The sequence below is a fragment of the Lolium rigidum genome, chromosome 5, assembly GCF_022539505.1.
Source record: "Lolium rigidum isolate FL_2022 chromosome 5, APGP_CSIRO_Lrig_0.1, whole genome shotgun sequence".
Classification (NCBI taxonomy): Eukaryota; Viridiplantae; Streptophyta; class Magnoliopsida; order Poales; family Poaceae; genus Lolium; species Lolium rigidum.
Window position 1 is genome coordinate 59,863,612 of NC_061512.1, and position 15,082 is coordinate 59,878,693.

The 15,082-nt window shown below is 47.1% G+C and overlaps 2 protein-coding genes across 2 annotated transcripts; one reads left to right on the forward strand and one right to left on the reverse strand.

Moving 5' to 3' along the window:
- The first annotated feature begins 3,859 nt into the window (after positions 1 to 3,859).
- On the forward strand, positions 3,860 to 4,240 carry LOC124656007. The gene has a single exon (XM_047194821.1). The coding sequence runs from the start codon at positions 3,860 to 3,862 to the stop codon at positions 4,238 to 4,240; it is 381 nt and encodes a 126-aa protein (XP_047050777.1).
- A 477-nt stretch (positions 4,241 to 4,717) lies between these two features.
- On the reverse strand, positions 4,718 to 8,567 carry LOC124656008 (wall-associated receptor kinase 5-like). Its single transcript, XM_047194822.1, has 3 exons — positions 7,667 to 8,567; positions 5,941 to 6,111; positions 4,718 to 5,853 (listed from the first exon to the last, which is right to left on the reverse strand). The coding sequence occupies exons 1-3, from the start codon at positions 8,565 to 8,567 to the stop codon at positions 4,718 to 4,720; spliced, it is 2,208 nt and encodes a 735-aa protein (XP_047050778.1).
- Between the last annotated feature and the right edge of the window lie 6,515 nt (positions 8,568 to 15,082).

The window sequence follows — 15,082 nt, forward strand, 5'->3', positions numbered from 1 at the left end:
GCATAAAACATGTAGGTAACATCAATAATATGGCATGGAACATAAGAAATTATCGATACGTCGGAGACGTATCAATGATGAACACCACTAATTGCGTAGGATTACACGAACCCTCAATGCCGGAGTTAACAAGCTCCACAATATTCAATGTTCATATTTAAATAACCTTAGAGTGCATGACAGATCAACACAACTAAACCAAGTACTAACATAGCATGCACACTGTCACCTTCACACTATGTAGGAGGAATAGATCACATCAATACCATCATAGCAATAGTTAACTTCATAATCTACAAGAGATCATAATCATAGCCTACGCCAAGTACTAACACGGATGCACACACCGTCACCATTACACCGTGCGGGAGGAATAAACTACTTTAATAACATCACTAGAGTAGCACATGGATAAATTGTGATACAAAACACATTGCAATCATAAAGGGATATAAATAAGCACTTCACTATGCCATTCATAACGGTGAATAAGTATTACGTGAAATATAGCCTAAGAGACCCACACGGTGCACACACCGTCACCTTTACACACGTGGGACAAGGAGTCTCCGGAGATCACATAAGTAAAACCCACTTGACTAGCATAATGACATCTAGATTACAAGCATCATCATATGAATCTCAATCATGTAAGGCAGCTCATGAGATTATTGTATTGAAGCACATAGGAGAGAGATTAACCACATAGCGACCGGTGCAGCCCCAGAGCCTCGATGGAGAACTACTCCCTCCTCATGGGAGACGAGCAGGCGTTAATGAAGATGGCGGTGGTGTCGATGCGAGGAGCCTTCCGGGGCACTTCCCCGTCCCGGCGGCGTGCCGGAACGGAGACTCCTGTCCCCCGGATCTTGGCTTCGCGATGGCGGCGGCTGCGGAAGGTTTTCTCCGGTTTCGTCGAACGTGTCGGGGTTTTCGCGACGGAGGCTTTAAATAGGCGGAAGGGCAAGGTCGGAGGGGTGCGGGGCCACCGGACACTAGGGGCGGCGCGCCCCCTCCTGGGCCGCGCCGCCACCATGTGTGGGCCCCCGTGGCCCCTCTCGGCGGTTCTCGGGTGTTCTGGAAGCTCCCGGGGATTCTAAGATCTCCGGTGTTGATTTCGTCCGATTCCGAGAATATTTCCTTACTAGGATTTCCGAAACCAAAAACGACGAAAACAGGAAGCGGCCCTTCGGCATCTCGTCAATAGGTTAGTTCCGGAAAACGCATAATAATGACATAAAGTATGCATAAAACATGTAGATATCATCAATAATGTGGCATGGAACATAAGAAATTATCGATACGTCGGAGACGTATCATTGGGTTTGATTTCACCAAGGCATGATCATATGAGTTTCAAAATACTCATAATTAGTTTTATTCAAATAGGTTGAACTATAATTTGTAATGTAAATGGATTTAGTTTTATGATATTCCATGTATATAATAAGTTATGATTTAAATAAGAATGTGTGGCTTTTATGCACTTTAGACCACTGTGGTTCACCTTATTTATAAGTGAATTGAATTACACACAAAGGTAGTTGCTAACTTTTAAGTGTTGTGTAATAGTTCTAGTTCCTTTTGATCCAACCTATGGATCAAATATGTCTACCCAAAATAAGGGTTTAGCAAAGATCACAGTGAAGTTTATAGCGCTTGACTTGATGATCTACTTTAATTCCAGCAAGTCAAGTGAAACCTGAGTTACTTTGGTAAGTTTTATTTGAAAGCGCGAAAATTCCCCGGATTTTCTATGCATGAATGCAATGCACACTTTGTTGTTCTCTCATTTTGTTGCCTCTAAACCTGGGATATTACAGGTGGCAAGTATGCAGTGGGTTCCGAGCTATTCGGAGAACTACCAGTACAGTTTGGTGAACCATGTGACATGCTTCCGGCTGCACCCATGCAAAACTAAATTGAGTAACCGGATCTACACTAGTCTTTCTTCTACAAGGCCGGCGCACGTACCGTTAATGGCGCGGTGGTCCTAAGGAGCTCCGGTGAAGTCAAAGTCGCCGGACTTGAAGCGAACTCCACCACTTGACCACGATTTGGCGGCGGGGAAGATTTCCCGTTCAACCATGAAGATTTTGGTGCGAAAGGAGGCTTGGAACGGCGGCGAGCGAAGCTTTCCGCGGGAGAGCTCGCCGGAGTCGAGATCTGGTGGGCGGCGCGGTGCGAGGAAGAAGACGAGGTGGGTGAGACGGAAAGAATGAGAAGTTACCGCGCGTGGGGGTATTTATAGACTTCACGCGGAGATTCGTGTTTTGGATCCGACGGCGGAAACTGAATGGTCGCGCCGTTGGATGCTTGACACGTGTCTTAGGTTAAAAGCGGTGAAACGACGTGGAGGTAACTTAACTGTGCACTCCCGAAATTTTCGGCTAGAAATTCGCATCTCCGAAAATTTAGCGCGGGAAAAAAGGAAGTTGTGCGCGGAAAAAGTGGAAAATCTGCTACGTTGTTGTTCCTGAAGAAAACAAGATTTCCGAGAAGATGACATCGGAATCGGAAACAAGGAAGTTTTTGAAGCTCTTCAAGATTCTCTTTGGATCCGTGCTGAATGAAGTCGGAGGAATGATGAATCTCGGAGAACTTCGGGGGCTACTGTTGTGGGTATACTTTAAGAGTATATCAACGGCGGTGCCTAGATCCGGCAAGCCTGGGTGGCCCATAGTTGGTGATGAGGCATGTGGCCCATCGGGCGGTCCAGTTGCTGTAGATCCTGAAGGATGAAGTCCAACCCAGGAACAGGAAGCCAGATCACAACCGACCTACGAAGGAGGCCGGATCCGTGGAGGCCCATGAAGTATCCGGATCCAGCACGGTCCCGATGAAAGGCGGATCCTTAACGTACACGGCAAGATATTGCACCGTAGTTAGGCAACTTGTATTCCGGCTAGGACTCTCCATGTAAACCCTAGATCCGTGCGCCTTTATAAGCCGGATCCCGGGAGCCCTAGAGGCACAACCACAACTCATTGTAAAAACGCGAAAGTGCCCAGATAATTCCAGACAAGCAGCAGTAGGCCCTGTAATCGTGCAGGTGTTCCGAAGCTGGGTAACTCGCGTACCACCATCCCGTGTGCACTCCGCCCTATGGCCCCTACTTCTTCTCCCCTTCGTGAGGATCCCTCCTCTGAGGTACCGTCGAATAGGCAACGACACCATCCATCTTCCAGCGGCGCCCAACCACACGTTGGGAGTACTCCACACCGGCATAACGCCATTCAGAGACACAAAACCTACACCTAGACTCGGCCTAAACCTACACCTAGTATCTATACTACACCGGCATAATTGGATTGACTTAGTCATTTAGCACAAAGCACGACAAAAATTGGAAACAACACATTTAAACGAGGACATAAGCTTCAAGAATTACTACTCGAGGTTATATTATCCTGATGCAAAGCAGAACAGAAATATAAAAAGACAAATTTAAACAACAATAATAGAATTACACGAAAGTTACTTACACATGCGGCAATTCCATGGCAAAAATCTCAGGTTTCATAATACTATACTCTGGTTATTCTGGAAGATTCATACTGTCACCAAGACCCAACAAGAAACAATGTGGTGTACCCAGAGATTTCAACAGCGCCTGCTCACTCTTCCCTCCTCCGCTCACCCACTCAACACGCACGTAACGTAACGTAACCTCTCCATTCCCATTCCCACGACCCACTTCTCCTCGGATGCCTTCGCCTCCCACTCCGCTCTGTCCGTATATATCTACCCGCGCGCGCGCGTCACGGCCTGCTCGCGCGGATCCGAACTCGACCAATCTGCAGAAAGGCGCGCAACCCAGGAGCGACCGATCAATCTTGAGTTCTCGTCCGACCGACCCATGCATCCCCTCCTGGGAGCGCTGCTGGTGGCGGGGGAGCGGCGGCGGCGGTGGTGCTGGTGGCCGCCGTGCTGGGGCCCGGCGGCGCGGCACGCGGCGGCATGGGCGGGCGCGCTGGCGCTGGCCGTCTCCGTGGCGTCGTTCGCGCCCGAGGCCGCGTTCGTGTGGGCGCTGACCGGCGGCGGCGGCGGCGGCCTGTGCCCCGCCGGGGCGGTGCGCGTGCCGCTCGACGGCGGCGGCGACCACGTCTGCGTGCCGGCGAGGATGGCCGGCCGGACCTGCGCGGACATCCTCGTGCCGCCCGCCTTCGCGGCGCTCTCCGTCGGCGCCTCCGCCGTCTTCGTCAGGGCGCTCGCCATCGGCCGCCGCCACGACTTCTAGCCACCGGACCGGAGCAGCAGCCGTCGGGCGCGCGGAGCAGGGACGGAACGGCAACTGAACTGCCTCTCGGTCTCAGAGCCACAGAGCACGTGAGAACTCGTTTACGTGCAGAGAATACGTATTCATGATTTGGACACGTCTTTTGCTTTTCTCTCTACATGATGTTCAGACATACGCAGATGGTGTGGTTTTTCTATACTGAATTGTAAGCCAATACTGTTCCAATACGATACATCACCTCAAATTAATGGTGGAATGGAAACAATGTCTATACAATCCATGCCATGTTTGCACCTGAATTTTTTTATGTCATTATCAGTGTGCTGTATTTGTCAAACCTGTTGTACCACTAATCCTAATAGTAAGTAAGCTACATCGATCGATCTCAAACAGAGTACTACATATGCATGCATGTTTGGTGATCTAATCAAGAACCTCCAAGTAGAAGTAGGGTGATCGATCACTCTCACCTCTCACTCACAATCTCACATCCACAATGGAGTGAGCTTCACCCTCATCTAGGAGCAGCTGGCCTGGATTGATCTGCGGCGACGACGACGACGACATCTTCCTGATCCTGTCAAGCTCCTCGGCGACTTCTCGCATGGAAGGCCTCCTCTCCCCCGACATCTCCAGGCACATCTTGGCGAGCTTCGCCACCCGCACCAGCGCCTCCGCCCCCACCTCGCTCTTGATCCGCTCGTCCAGCAGGCCGTCGAGCCGGGACTCCCTCGCCGCGGACAGGAAGCTGGCGGCGAGGCTCTTCTCGTCGTCGGGGGCGGCGAGGTTGAGCGCCTTGCGCGACGTGAGCAGCTCCAGGAGCACGACGCCGAAGCTGTACACGTCGCTCTTCTCCGTGAGCCGGCACGTCTGCATGTACTCCGGGTCCAGGTACCCGCACGTGCCCTGCACGAACGTCACCAGGTGCGCCTCGTCCGCGGGCGCCGGCGCCAGCGACGACGCCCCGAAGTCCGACACCTTGGCGCCATACCCCTCGTCGAGGAGGATGTTGGGGGACTTGACGTCGCCGTGGATGATGGGCGGGGACGCCATGGAGTGCAGGTACGCCAGCGCCTCCGCGGTCTCGTGCGCGATCCTCATGCGCGCCGCGAACGGCACCACGGCGCCGCTGGCGCCGTGGATGAGCTGGTAGAGGGTGCCGTTGGGGATGAACTGGTACACCAGCATCGGCACCTCCACCTCCAGGCAGCACCCGTAGAGCTTCACGATGTTCTTGTGGTTGATCTGGGACAGGATCAGCGTCTCCCTGCCGAACTCGCGCTGCTGCCGCTCGTCCTCGCCGGCGACCCGGCACCGCTTGATCGCCACCGCCGTGCCGTCCCGGAGCGTGCCGCGGTACACGGTGCCGTTGCCGCCCTTGCCCAGCACGTGCCGCTCGTCGAAGTCGCCCGTGGCTTCCTGCAGCTCCTGCCTGGTGAAGAGCGTGAAGGAGATCCCCTGCTTGCTGATGGACTTCTTCATCTCCTCGAAGAGGAGCTGCCCGCCGTGCTGCCGGAAGTGCCGGCTCTTGATCACGGCCAGCCGCCGCTTCTCCTGGATCGCGTACGTGCAGGACGCGCCCAATGCCAACATCACTACGCCGATGCTAACACCTGAAGGAGTGACCAACTTGATCATCATCACAAGACAAACAAAACAAAATAAAAACTTGAGCAGGTCAGACATGGAGATGGCAATACCAATTGCGGCTTGCCATGGACGCTCAGATCCCTTTTTCTCGCATGTCCCTGTATAAGCATTGCCTAATCTACCACCAGGGCATGAACACTTGAATCCCCCGGGAGTGTTAGAGCAGGTGTTACGAACAGAGCAGGGGTACGGCACATCTTTTCCCTCGCACTCGTTAATATCTGCAAAAGCAGAAAATTATATATTGAATTCACATTTTCAAAGCGCATTTTTCATTTAACAGGAGATGATTTGGATTATATACTATTCAAGGGAGCAGCTAGGACGCTTTTTGTCTCTCCTAGATGCTCCCTTGAAAATTACAATTAAAAGTTGATTTGGACTAATTTGTTCATGATTCAACAACCATACAGTTGTGCTTCCAATTTCTTACCACCAGATCAGAGCTTCATTATAATATATGATATATTTTAGAATTAAATATTTTAACCTTTTCTATCCCATACATATGCGCTTCGTTCCTTCCACTGATGTAAATAAATAAATTTATTAGACAAAGATTTCTGGGTCGAAGCATATTTCATTTGGAGTTGAAGCAGATTCTAAAAATAAGGAAATATGTTAGAAATCAACTAGAATAGTTTCATGAAATCGGGGCAGAATTCAAATCGGGACTAGTAGTTAACTAATTTCGCTCAACTAGCGTTAGGGCATGTACAATGGGATGATGTCAGTCTTCTCTTACAATCATCACGTTGGATTTTTATTTAGTTGGAGGAGAGAGATAAAGAAAAAGAAGGTTGCCTAGCCTTCCCTTAACTAAGGGATGATCCCTTAAAATATAAGAGAAGATTAATTTCTCCATTGTATCATGTGTGTTCTCTTATCAACCTTCTCCTATCAACCTAATTTCCTACTAAAACTAATTGATTCTCATTAATAGATAGAGATGACAACAAGAGATGCATTGTACCATCTATCTTTAGTGTCTTCTTTAAATAATTTGTACGGCTAAGAGAAGACCAGTCTTCTCTACCATTATACATGCTCTTAGGGCATGTACGATGGTAGGGAAGACATGTCTTCTCTTAGCAGCCCATGTCATCTAGAGAACACACTAATTATAAATGGTACAATGCATTACCTCTTATTGTCATCCTTAGCCATAAATGAGAATTAATCAATGAAATTTTAGAAGTAAACTAGGTTGCTAAGGGAAGACAAAATGATATAATGGGGAAAATAGTCTTCCCTTATCATCTCGTATCTAAGAAAAAGCAGGCTTCTCTTTTTACAATCTATGTGTTCCAATTAAGTACAAATCTGATGTAACAACCCTAACATCCGCCATTGTAATGCCCTTAGATATGGCACTGCATATATGAGTATTTGTTTTTTAGGTATTGCATATATGAGTAATTAATTAGCTATGCATAACAAAAATTGAGATGTTAGCTATGCAATACGGAAGCATGCAACCGGTCGCTTCAATAACGAAAGAGTAATGAGAGGTTTCGTTCAAAATCTCGACGTACAAATGAGGAAAACTGTTCCTTTTGTGATTCGTGCTAACCGAGAGTTGCAACTCACTAAAAACTGAACTAATTCTCCAACGAGAACTAGGTGTGACTATTGGTAGAGAAGCAGCAACTCCAAGCCATGAGGCGGATGGGCCAAAGATTCAAAAAAATTAAGATACGGATGAATGCACAAGTTGAATGATCAATTCCCTCAAAAAAAAAAAATTGAATGATCAAGATCACAGGATTACTGTACCTTTACAGCCATCGGTCACGTAAGGATTTCCTTTGTATCCTGTGGAGCAGTTGCAGAGGTAGCCGGGCCCGTTCCTGGAGTCGACGCACTCGCTGTTGCCGCTGATGCAGGCGTAGGCGGCGCTCCGTGGCGCCTCCCGGCACGTCTGGTTCCCAGCCACCCAGTCCAGCACGAGCGGCACCTGCCCGCCGGTGGCCTCCATGAACTGGCCGGTGGTCACGTACGTGGTCCGGAACTGGAACGCCGCCGCCTCGACCAGCACGGCGTAGCTGCACGGGCTGAAATCGGCCACGCCCCCCGAGCTGCTGTTGTACTTGTCCTCGAACCACACCTTGTAGAGGTTGAGCCCCGGCGGTATCGCCGCCTGGCAGCACCCCATGCCGGAGCAGGAGCCGTTGGCCAGCCGCCCCGCGCTGGGGCACATGGACCGGCACCCCACGCTGTACCGGTCGCTGGCGGCCCCTTCCGGCGGCGACCCGACGTAGGCGAGGGCGTCGCAGCCGATGACGGTGAACCGGTTCTCGGTGTCGGAGACCCGGAAGGAAGTGAGCTCGTACGCCCAGTTGTTCTGCACGTCCATGGACCGAGACGTGCGGTTGTAGCACCACGAGTTGATGCGGTTCTGGACGCGCAGCTGGCCCCGACGCAGGTTCACGTCGAGCACCTCCAGCATGTTGTTGAACGGCCGGAGGGTGCCGTCGGCGGTAAGGTTGCAGGTGAGCGAGAAGACAAGGTCGCTGGAGTCGCGGTAGCAGCCGCGGCCGATGCCGAATGGGTAAGGGATGTCCACCGAGCCGCACCGCCGCTGGCATGGCGCCGCTGCGGCCACCGCCGGCAGCCGCCGTAGCGACGCTAGCAGCAATGTGGCAACCAGTACTGGAAGGAGCATCTGCATTCTCATTTGGGTAGTTAATCAACTTCACTCGATCTGTCGGTGCTACCAAATGCTACATATAACAGGCCACTCCAAAGATTACTGGCAAATGCTACCGCGTCAAGTGTCTCCCTAAATTTGACGCACGTTTAACTCCGCCGAGCCCGTCACACGCAAACACCACAATATTATGATCAAGCACCTGCGAGCCGTGCATCATCTATAGTTGAGGAGGTAGTTGGGTCTCTCCAGGAAGGAGATCAGTGACCGGGATGATTCCTGATCATGATCGCCTCTACCACTAGCTCCAAAAGCTACTGATTTTTCACACTTATGTATTCCTTTTTTACTATTTTTATTGGTCCAAAGGTTCCTTTTGGGTATAAAGCCACATTGGCCAGCGACCAAGGGACAGGCCATGTGTATAGAGAAACGAAATATGGGTTACATATTGATCAAAGTTAACGAGACCACGATGGTATGGTGTCACTTTTAGCATATTTATTTATATATAGAGAGATAATATGTGTGGCTACTTCTGTTCATACACCTTGTGTTTACTTCATTCACAAAGTGGACTGCAGCTTTTCCGTTTTTGCTATCAAAGCGGGCCATATATATATGTTGTTTATGGTAGCGCTAGATATGTGTAAGATTCTAGGAAGGAAGCATCTGGTTTCAAAAGTTGTTGGATGTGTACAGAGAGAACCAGAGCATACACATTAACCATACACGTGATAGATTGTTGCATAGTTTGATTAGTTGTGATAATGAAAAATTGCATTGAGATCTCTAGAGAAGGATCGCAAACTATTGAAATGATCACGGAACATACTGTTACCTCACGTGCCCGCTTGATAGAACCACTACTGGATGATAGATTACATAATTTAGCCAGTGAAAGAGGAAGAAGATACACTGGAGATGAAGAACAGAGAGGAAGAGAGAGTCCGCCAACCTTGCCAGGGTCCTCTGGTTCTGGTTCTTCGACGCCGCCTCCAGTGTGTCGTCGATCCTTTAAGTGCAGCAGCGTGCATCACTCTTCCCTTGCGCATTGGGCATGTGGATCCCTTCTCACAGCGGCCCATGCCACCCAGTATGGAAGCCCAACACGAACCATGACATTCTCAATTCCTTGACATCCGGCTTGCCCTCAAGCCGATAACATCGAATGCTCGAGGGCGGTGGCCACCGGGATCCCACGAGCATAAAATTCCTTGCCAAGAATAGTCTCATAGGAAGAGACAATCCCATCAATGAGTCACTAGACATGCAGTGACAATGGTCCAGTTGCACATATAACATGGTGAACTAGGGCATCACCCAGATCCAAGGGGCGGAGAAGAGGGCGCATGCCAATCTATTCGAGTTTTGACTAATCAGAACAGTGTGGCAAGATCCTTCGAATAGATGACGAGTAAGTTGGTATGCATGAGGCAGCAACAAAATTGTTGGACTGAACAAGTAGCATTCAATTCCATAGAGGGCCCAGTGCTGAATTTGCTCACGAATTCAGCCACCATAGCAGTTCTGACCCCCCCCCCCCCCCCGGCCAGGGAAGAAGATACACTAGAGATGGAGAACGGAGAGGAAGAGAGACTGTGCCGCCCTTGCCAGGGTCCTCTAGTTATGGTTCTTCGACGCCGCCTCCAGTGTGTCGTCGATCCTTTAAGTGCAGCAGTGTGCATCACTCTTCCCTTGCGCATTGGGCATGTGGGTCCCTTCTCACAGCGGCCCATGCGACCCAGTATGGAAGCCCAACACGGACCATGACATTCTCAATTTCTTGACATCCGGCTTGCCCTCAAGCCGGTAACATTGAATGCTCGAGGGCGGTGGCCACCGGGATCCCACGGAGCATAAAATTCCTTGCCAAGAATAGTCTCATAGGAAGAGGCAATCTCATCAATGAGTCGCTAGACATGCAGTGACAGATGGTCCAGTTGCACATATAACATGGTGAACTAGGGCATCACCCAGATCCAAGGGGCGGAGAAGAGGGCGCATGCCAATCTATTCGAGTTTTGATTGATCAGAACAGTGTGGCAAGATCCTTCGGATAGATGACAAGTAAGTTGGTATGCATGAGGCAGCAGCAAAATTGTTGGACTGAACAAGTAGCATTCAGTTCCATAGAGGACCCAGTGCTGAATTTGCTCACGAATTCAGCCAACATAGAAGTTCTCCCCCCCCCCCCCCCCCCCCCACCCCACCTCATAAACTAGTGTGATATAGGCATCCCGAATGGGCCTGCCGAATAAGGTACCAGAGGATATTTGGAGTCCTATGACCCGAAGCTTTCAAGGCCCAGAAGCCCAGTAAAAGTCAATATGAAAGATAGAGTTATTTTAGGGATTGAGAGTCATGTAATTGTACGGGAAGGACTTGGATAGTCTCAGTTTGTAACTTGTACGATACGAAAGTCTCGGCTCTACCTCCTATATAAAGGGGAGCCGAGGGAGAAAGAAAGGATCGAATCCATTATCAACATACACCCTAGTTTTCATAGTCGAGCACCTTTTCGACTGAACCTTCGAGATCTACTTGCCCTCTACTTTCCGCGAAACCCAAGTCTACATTCTGTAGGCATTGACAAGTTAAACCCTTGTCACCATGTATGTCGAAGCATCACGTTGGATAAGAATAAGAAGAGCACCTCGACCAATTGAATTGTAGAATGTGCAAACTGCCCGTTTCGACAGTATTTTCCAACACGCAAAACAAAAGAAGGAGCAGGAGCAGGAGCACGAGGTGACCAAACCATTTGTATAGCTGGCCATAATAGATGAATCAGCATGTTTTTTTTTCGAAATGGAGATGAATCAGCATGTATCTCCTTGCAAGGAAAATCCACTTTGTTGTGTCTTCCCAAAAAACTCAGCAGTACAATGTGATGACCCACCATACCAGTGCATGTTGTAGTACGCAGGTCGTTGACATAACATCAATGAAACAGCGTTGCACTAGTATTACATCCGTTGGAGTGGTACAACTGAAATATTGTATGTACAAGGCATGTCTATAAAATTACAACACTGACTCTTTAGAAAAGATCAGCACAACCTCCTAATTACAATAAGGTAAAACTGCAAAAAAAAAAACTCCACATGAACAACTCGTAAACTAAACTATTACTAGCTCTACCTATAGAGGTACTTTGCTTGCTAAGGTAACTATAGCTGAACTCTAGCTACCTAGGTTCTAGGATCAGGAAATTGGTTCCCACCTACTCCTCATCTAGGTTTCCACCATAGTGTATGTATATAAGTTGACTTCATTAATTCCACTGATTGGTTCATTCCCTTTGTACTAGTTGACTCTTCCGTCTTTGAGTTTCACAATAGCCTCTCCTTTGATGACTCCCAATGTAAGAAGGGGGTTTAAGAGGGAACTGGTGAGCGTACTCAGCAAGTTAGAAATATGTGTTTCATGCACTAACTACAACCATGGACTAGGAAGTCATAGGCTAATGAAGGTTTTCATAATCATTTCTTCAAAGTTTGATTTTATTTTGAAAAGTTATGTCCGTTAGCCTTCACATGGTGTATAGAACTTCATGGAGATCCTTTCCTGCCACGTTTGTAGTTCCTTCCCATAACAAGGAGTGAGAAGCCACAATTCAATACAGTCTGCAGAGGTGTGTTACTTTTTCCATAAGAGATCATAAATCTTGTTGCACATCCAAGCAAAAATGCTAGACTTACGGATGAGTTCTTACGGAAACTGCTTACGGAATGATGTGGAAGAGACCCACTGGTTCAAATCTTTTACCTCCCCGTGATTTCCGGACCGTAATCCCTCTTCCCACTCCCCACGTCAGCCCGTAGGTGTGTTTCCGTAAGAATGAGTCCGTAGTTGTAGCATTACTGACATCCAAGTGGTCTACCTATACATACTCTCTTTGGTATAGGACCTAGTTTAAGATCCAAGCCAATCACTGCCCTTCTCCGCAACCTTGCAGACCCACATGTATTGTAGCCATGACTGAGTTAAGGTCCTGGCTTCACCTTGGTCACTTACCCCTCGGCGCTTAACCCTTCGCCACACCCTACAAGCCATCATAGAGCACCAGTACCGTGCAATGTTTGCGGGGTTTCCACCCTCATATTGCTCCCGCATGATGCCAATAGATATGGTACAATGCATCTATTGATAGCGAAAGGAAGAAGATCCCGCTAACTTCTCCATCCCACTCTAGACCTTATGGTTAACACGGTTGTTACAACACAAGAATCACTAGACGATATTTGTTGTTAATCTTGTGTGGATATAAACCCAGTTGCAATGGAACCTCCATCATAACTCATACCATGCTTCCATTTCCCACCACATAATCATATTTCGTACTTGTAAAAGTAGTACTTTGCTTTTAAATGCAAGAATGATATGAATAGATCTTTGCAAGTAACTTGATAAAAGTAAACAAGTTACATGAGCAAGCGATGAATTGCCTTGCTTGACTGCAAAATTATGCAGGAAAAACCTTCGAGGGACTTCAAATTCTGAAATATGATCATTATCTGGAAATGACAACGCTTAAAGGATTGGCAAATAGGCTATAATGCATAAATATGAAATGCAACCGTTCTAAGCGTAACGTAACCCTGATGATTTTGGATTAATGAGTTGTAATAATTTCTTTAGGATGTGTTGCAGTTTTAGAGTGGATTCACAAACAAGGTTCTTATTAGGATTTTACGTTGCTTTGAACATATCATACAAATCGAATGATAAAGTTCAACAATACAATAGCACACAATTTTTTATACTTGGTACACTTAATAAAAAGGCAATACTTCTTTAAGACTTATAATAAATGGTTTTGTAATTATTTATATGTAGTGAAAAAGAATAACTTTTGAAGAATATATTACTTTATGAATAAGAAGTATTTCAATTTAGGAATTAGTTGCTTTTAGAGTTTCCTATTATTCTTATTTGTTTTATAAGTAGGGTTAGATGACAAGATAAGATTTAGTGAAATTTGGTGTCACCCACTCCTTCAACTCATAAACGCACCATGTTTTTGGGGCCGGCAAATCCAACTCAACATACTGAAACTCACTCAAATCAGCTTCCACCAGAGTTGTTCGGACATTTCCACGACCGTAGTAAACAACAAATTTAACTAAAACAGACATGTCGCCTCACCTATACAAAATTCAAAGTCGTCAAAAACTACGAACCAATATCAACTAAATAAATATTTACTACCGGACCAACTAAAAATATATTTTCTACTAGACAACCTAAATAAGTATTTACTACGGGACCAACTAAATATGTACCTAATCTAACTGGCCAGTATGCAAACAAATGCCTGGCCATACCAGGTACCTGCATAAACTAAATCCACTAACATATACTCCCTCCATTTAGAAACGTAAGATATTTTAGATGCTTATAAAATTGACTAGATACAAACTAAAATAAGTAAATCTACTCACTAAAAATAGACTAGATTGGGTGAACCAAAGAAAGTGGTCAACATCTTACATTTCCAAATAGAGGTAGTAATTAGCAACTTTGCTAGCGGCCAAGCTTCATAAAACCCGCACCAGCTCCACCACGCAGCAGCAACACAAGCACCACCACCACGCATCACTAGGGGTGTAAATGATAGGATAATTTCCGCGTCGAAACCAGCCACGAATCCATTTTAAGTTATCCATATCCAGTTTTAAAGAATCCGACAGATAAAAATATCCGATTCCGAAGTGGTGCTCCAGATATGGTATAGCATATAGCATGCGATGTGGATTATCCGAAATTTAATTAAGATAATCTGATAAACCGCAAAATCCGATTTTTGAGTCAAAATCCAAAGCCAAATCTCACAAGGTTAGTAGTTACTGAGTTATTGAATTCATTTGGCAAGCATATTTAGCTCTAAATTTCTACCAATGCTTGAGTCTTAATCATAAGTTGTGTCTATTTTTTCTTAGTGCAAGGTTAAAAGTTTAAATCCCTCTCAAGATTTGCAAAACTATAATATCTATCGATAGAGCATATATCCGACTATTTTCCTTTCCGGTCCGAGCGAGCCCTATTTCCGCTTTGATTTTGTAGTTCGGTATATCCGCATTCAAATTTAAAATCGGTCATTATCCGCTTCGATCTGAATCCGAGAAAAATATATGGAAAATGATATAGTATGAGCAAAATCCGATCTGATCCGTTTACACCCCTACGCAGCACCACTAAAACTCCTCCACAAACTAACCCATTTGTAGATCGGCTTCTGTTTCATTTGGTGGAGAAATAGCAAACAAATGGACAACAAATCGATGTAATATGATAAAAAACAGAAGGAGAAGCGAGAGAAAACGAGAGAGGGGAGAGCGTTGAGGAAGAAGAGGGTGTCAGCCTGATTTATGGAAGGATGGAAAGAAATCGGGGCTGGCTTCCCCGATAGGCGTCCTTGGATTCCGCCACCCGACCGGCTTGTCGCCTGCCAGGCCGACACCGCTGGCACGCCCTATGGTAAAGTCATGCCTGACATATCCCTTCCAGAAAAGTAGAGCCCGAGCAGCTTTACGACC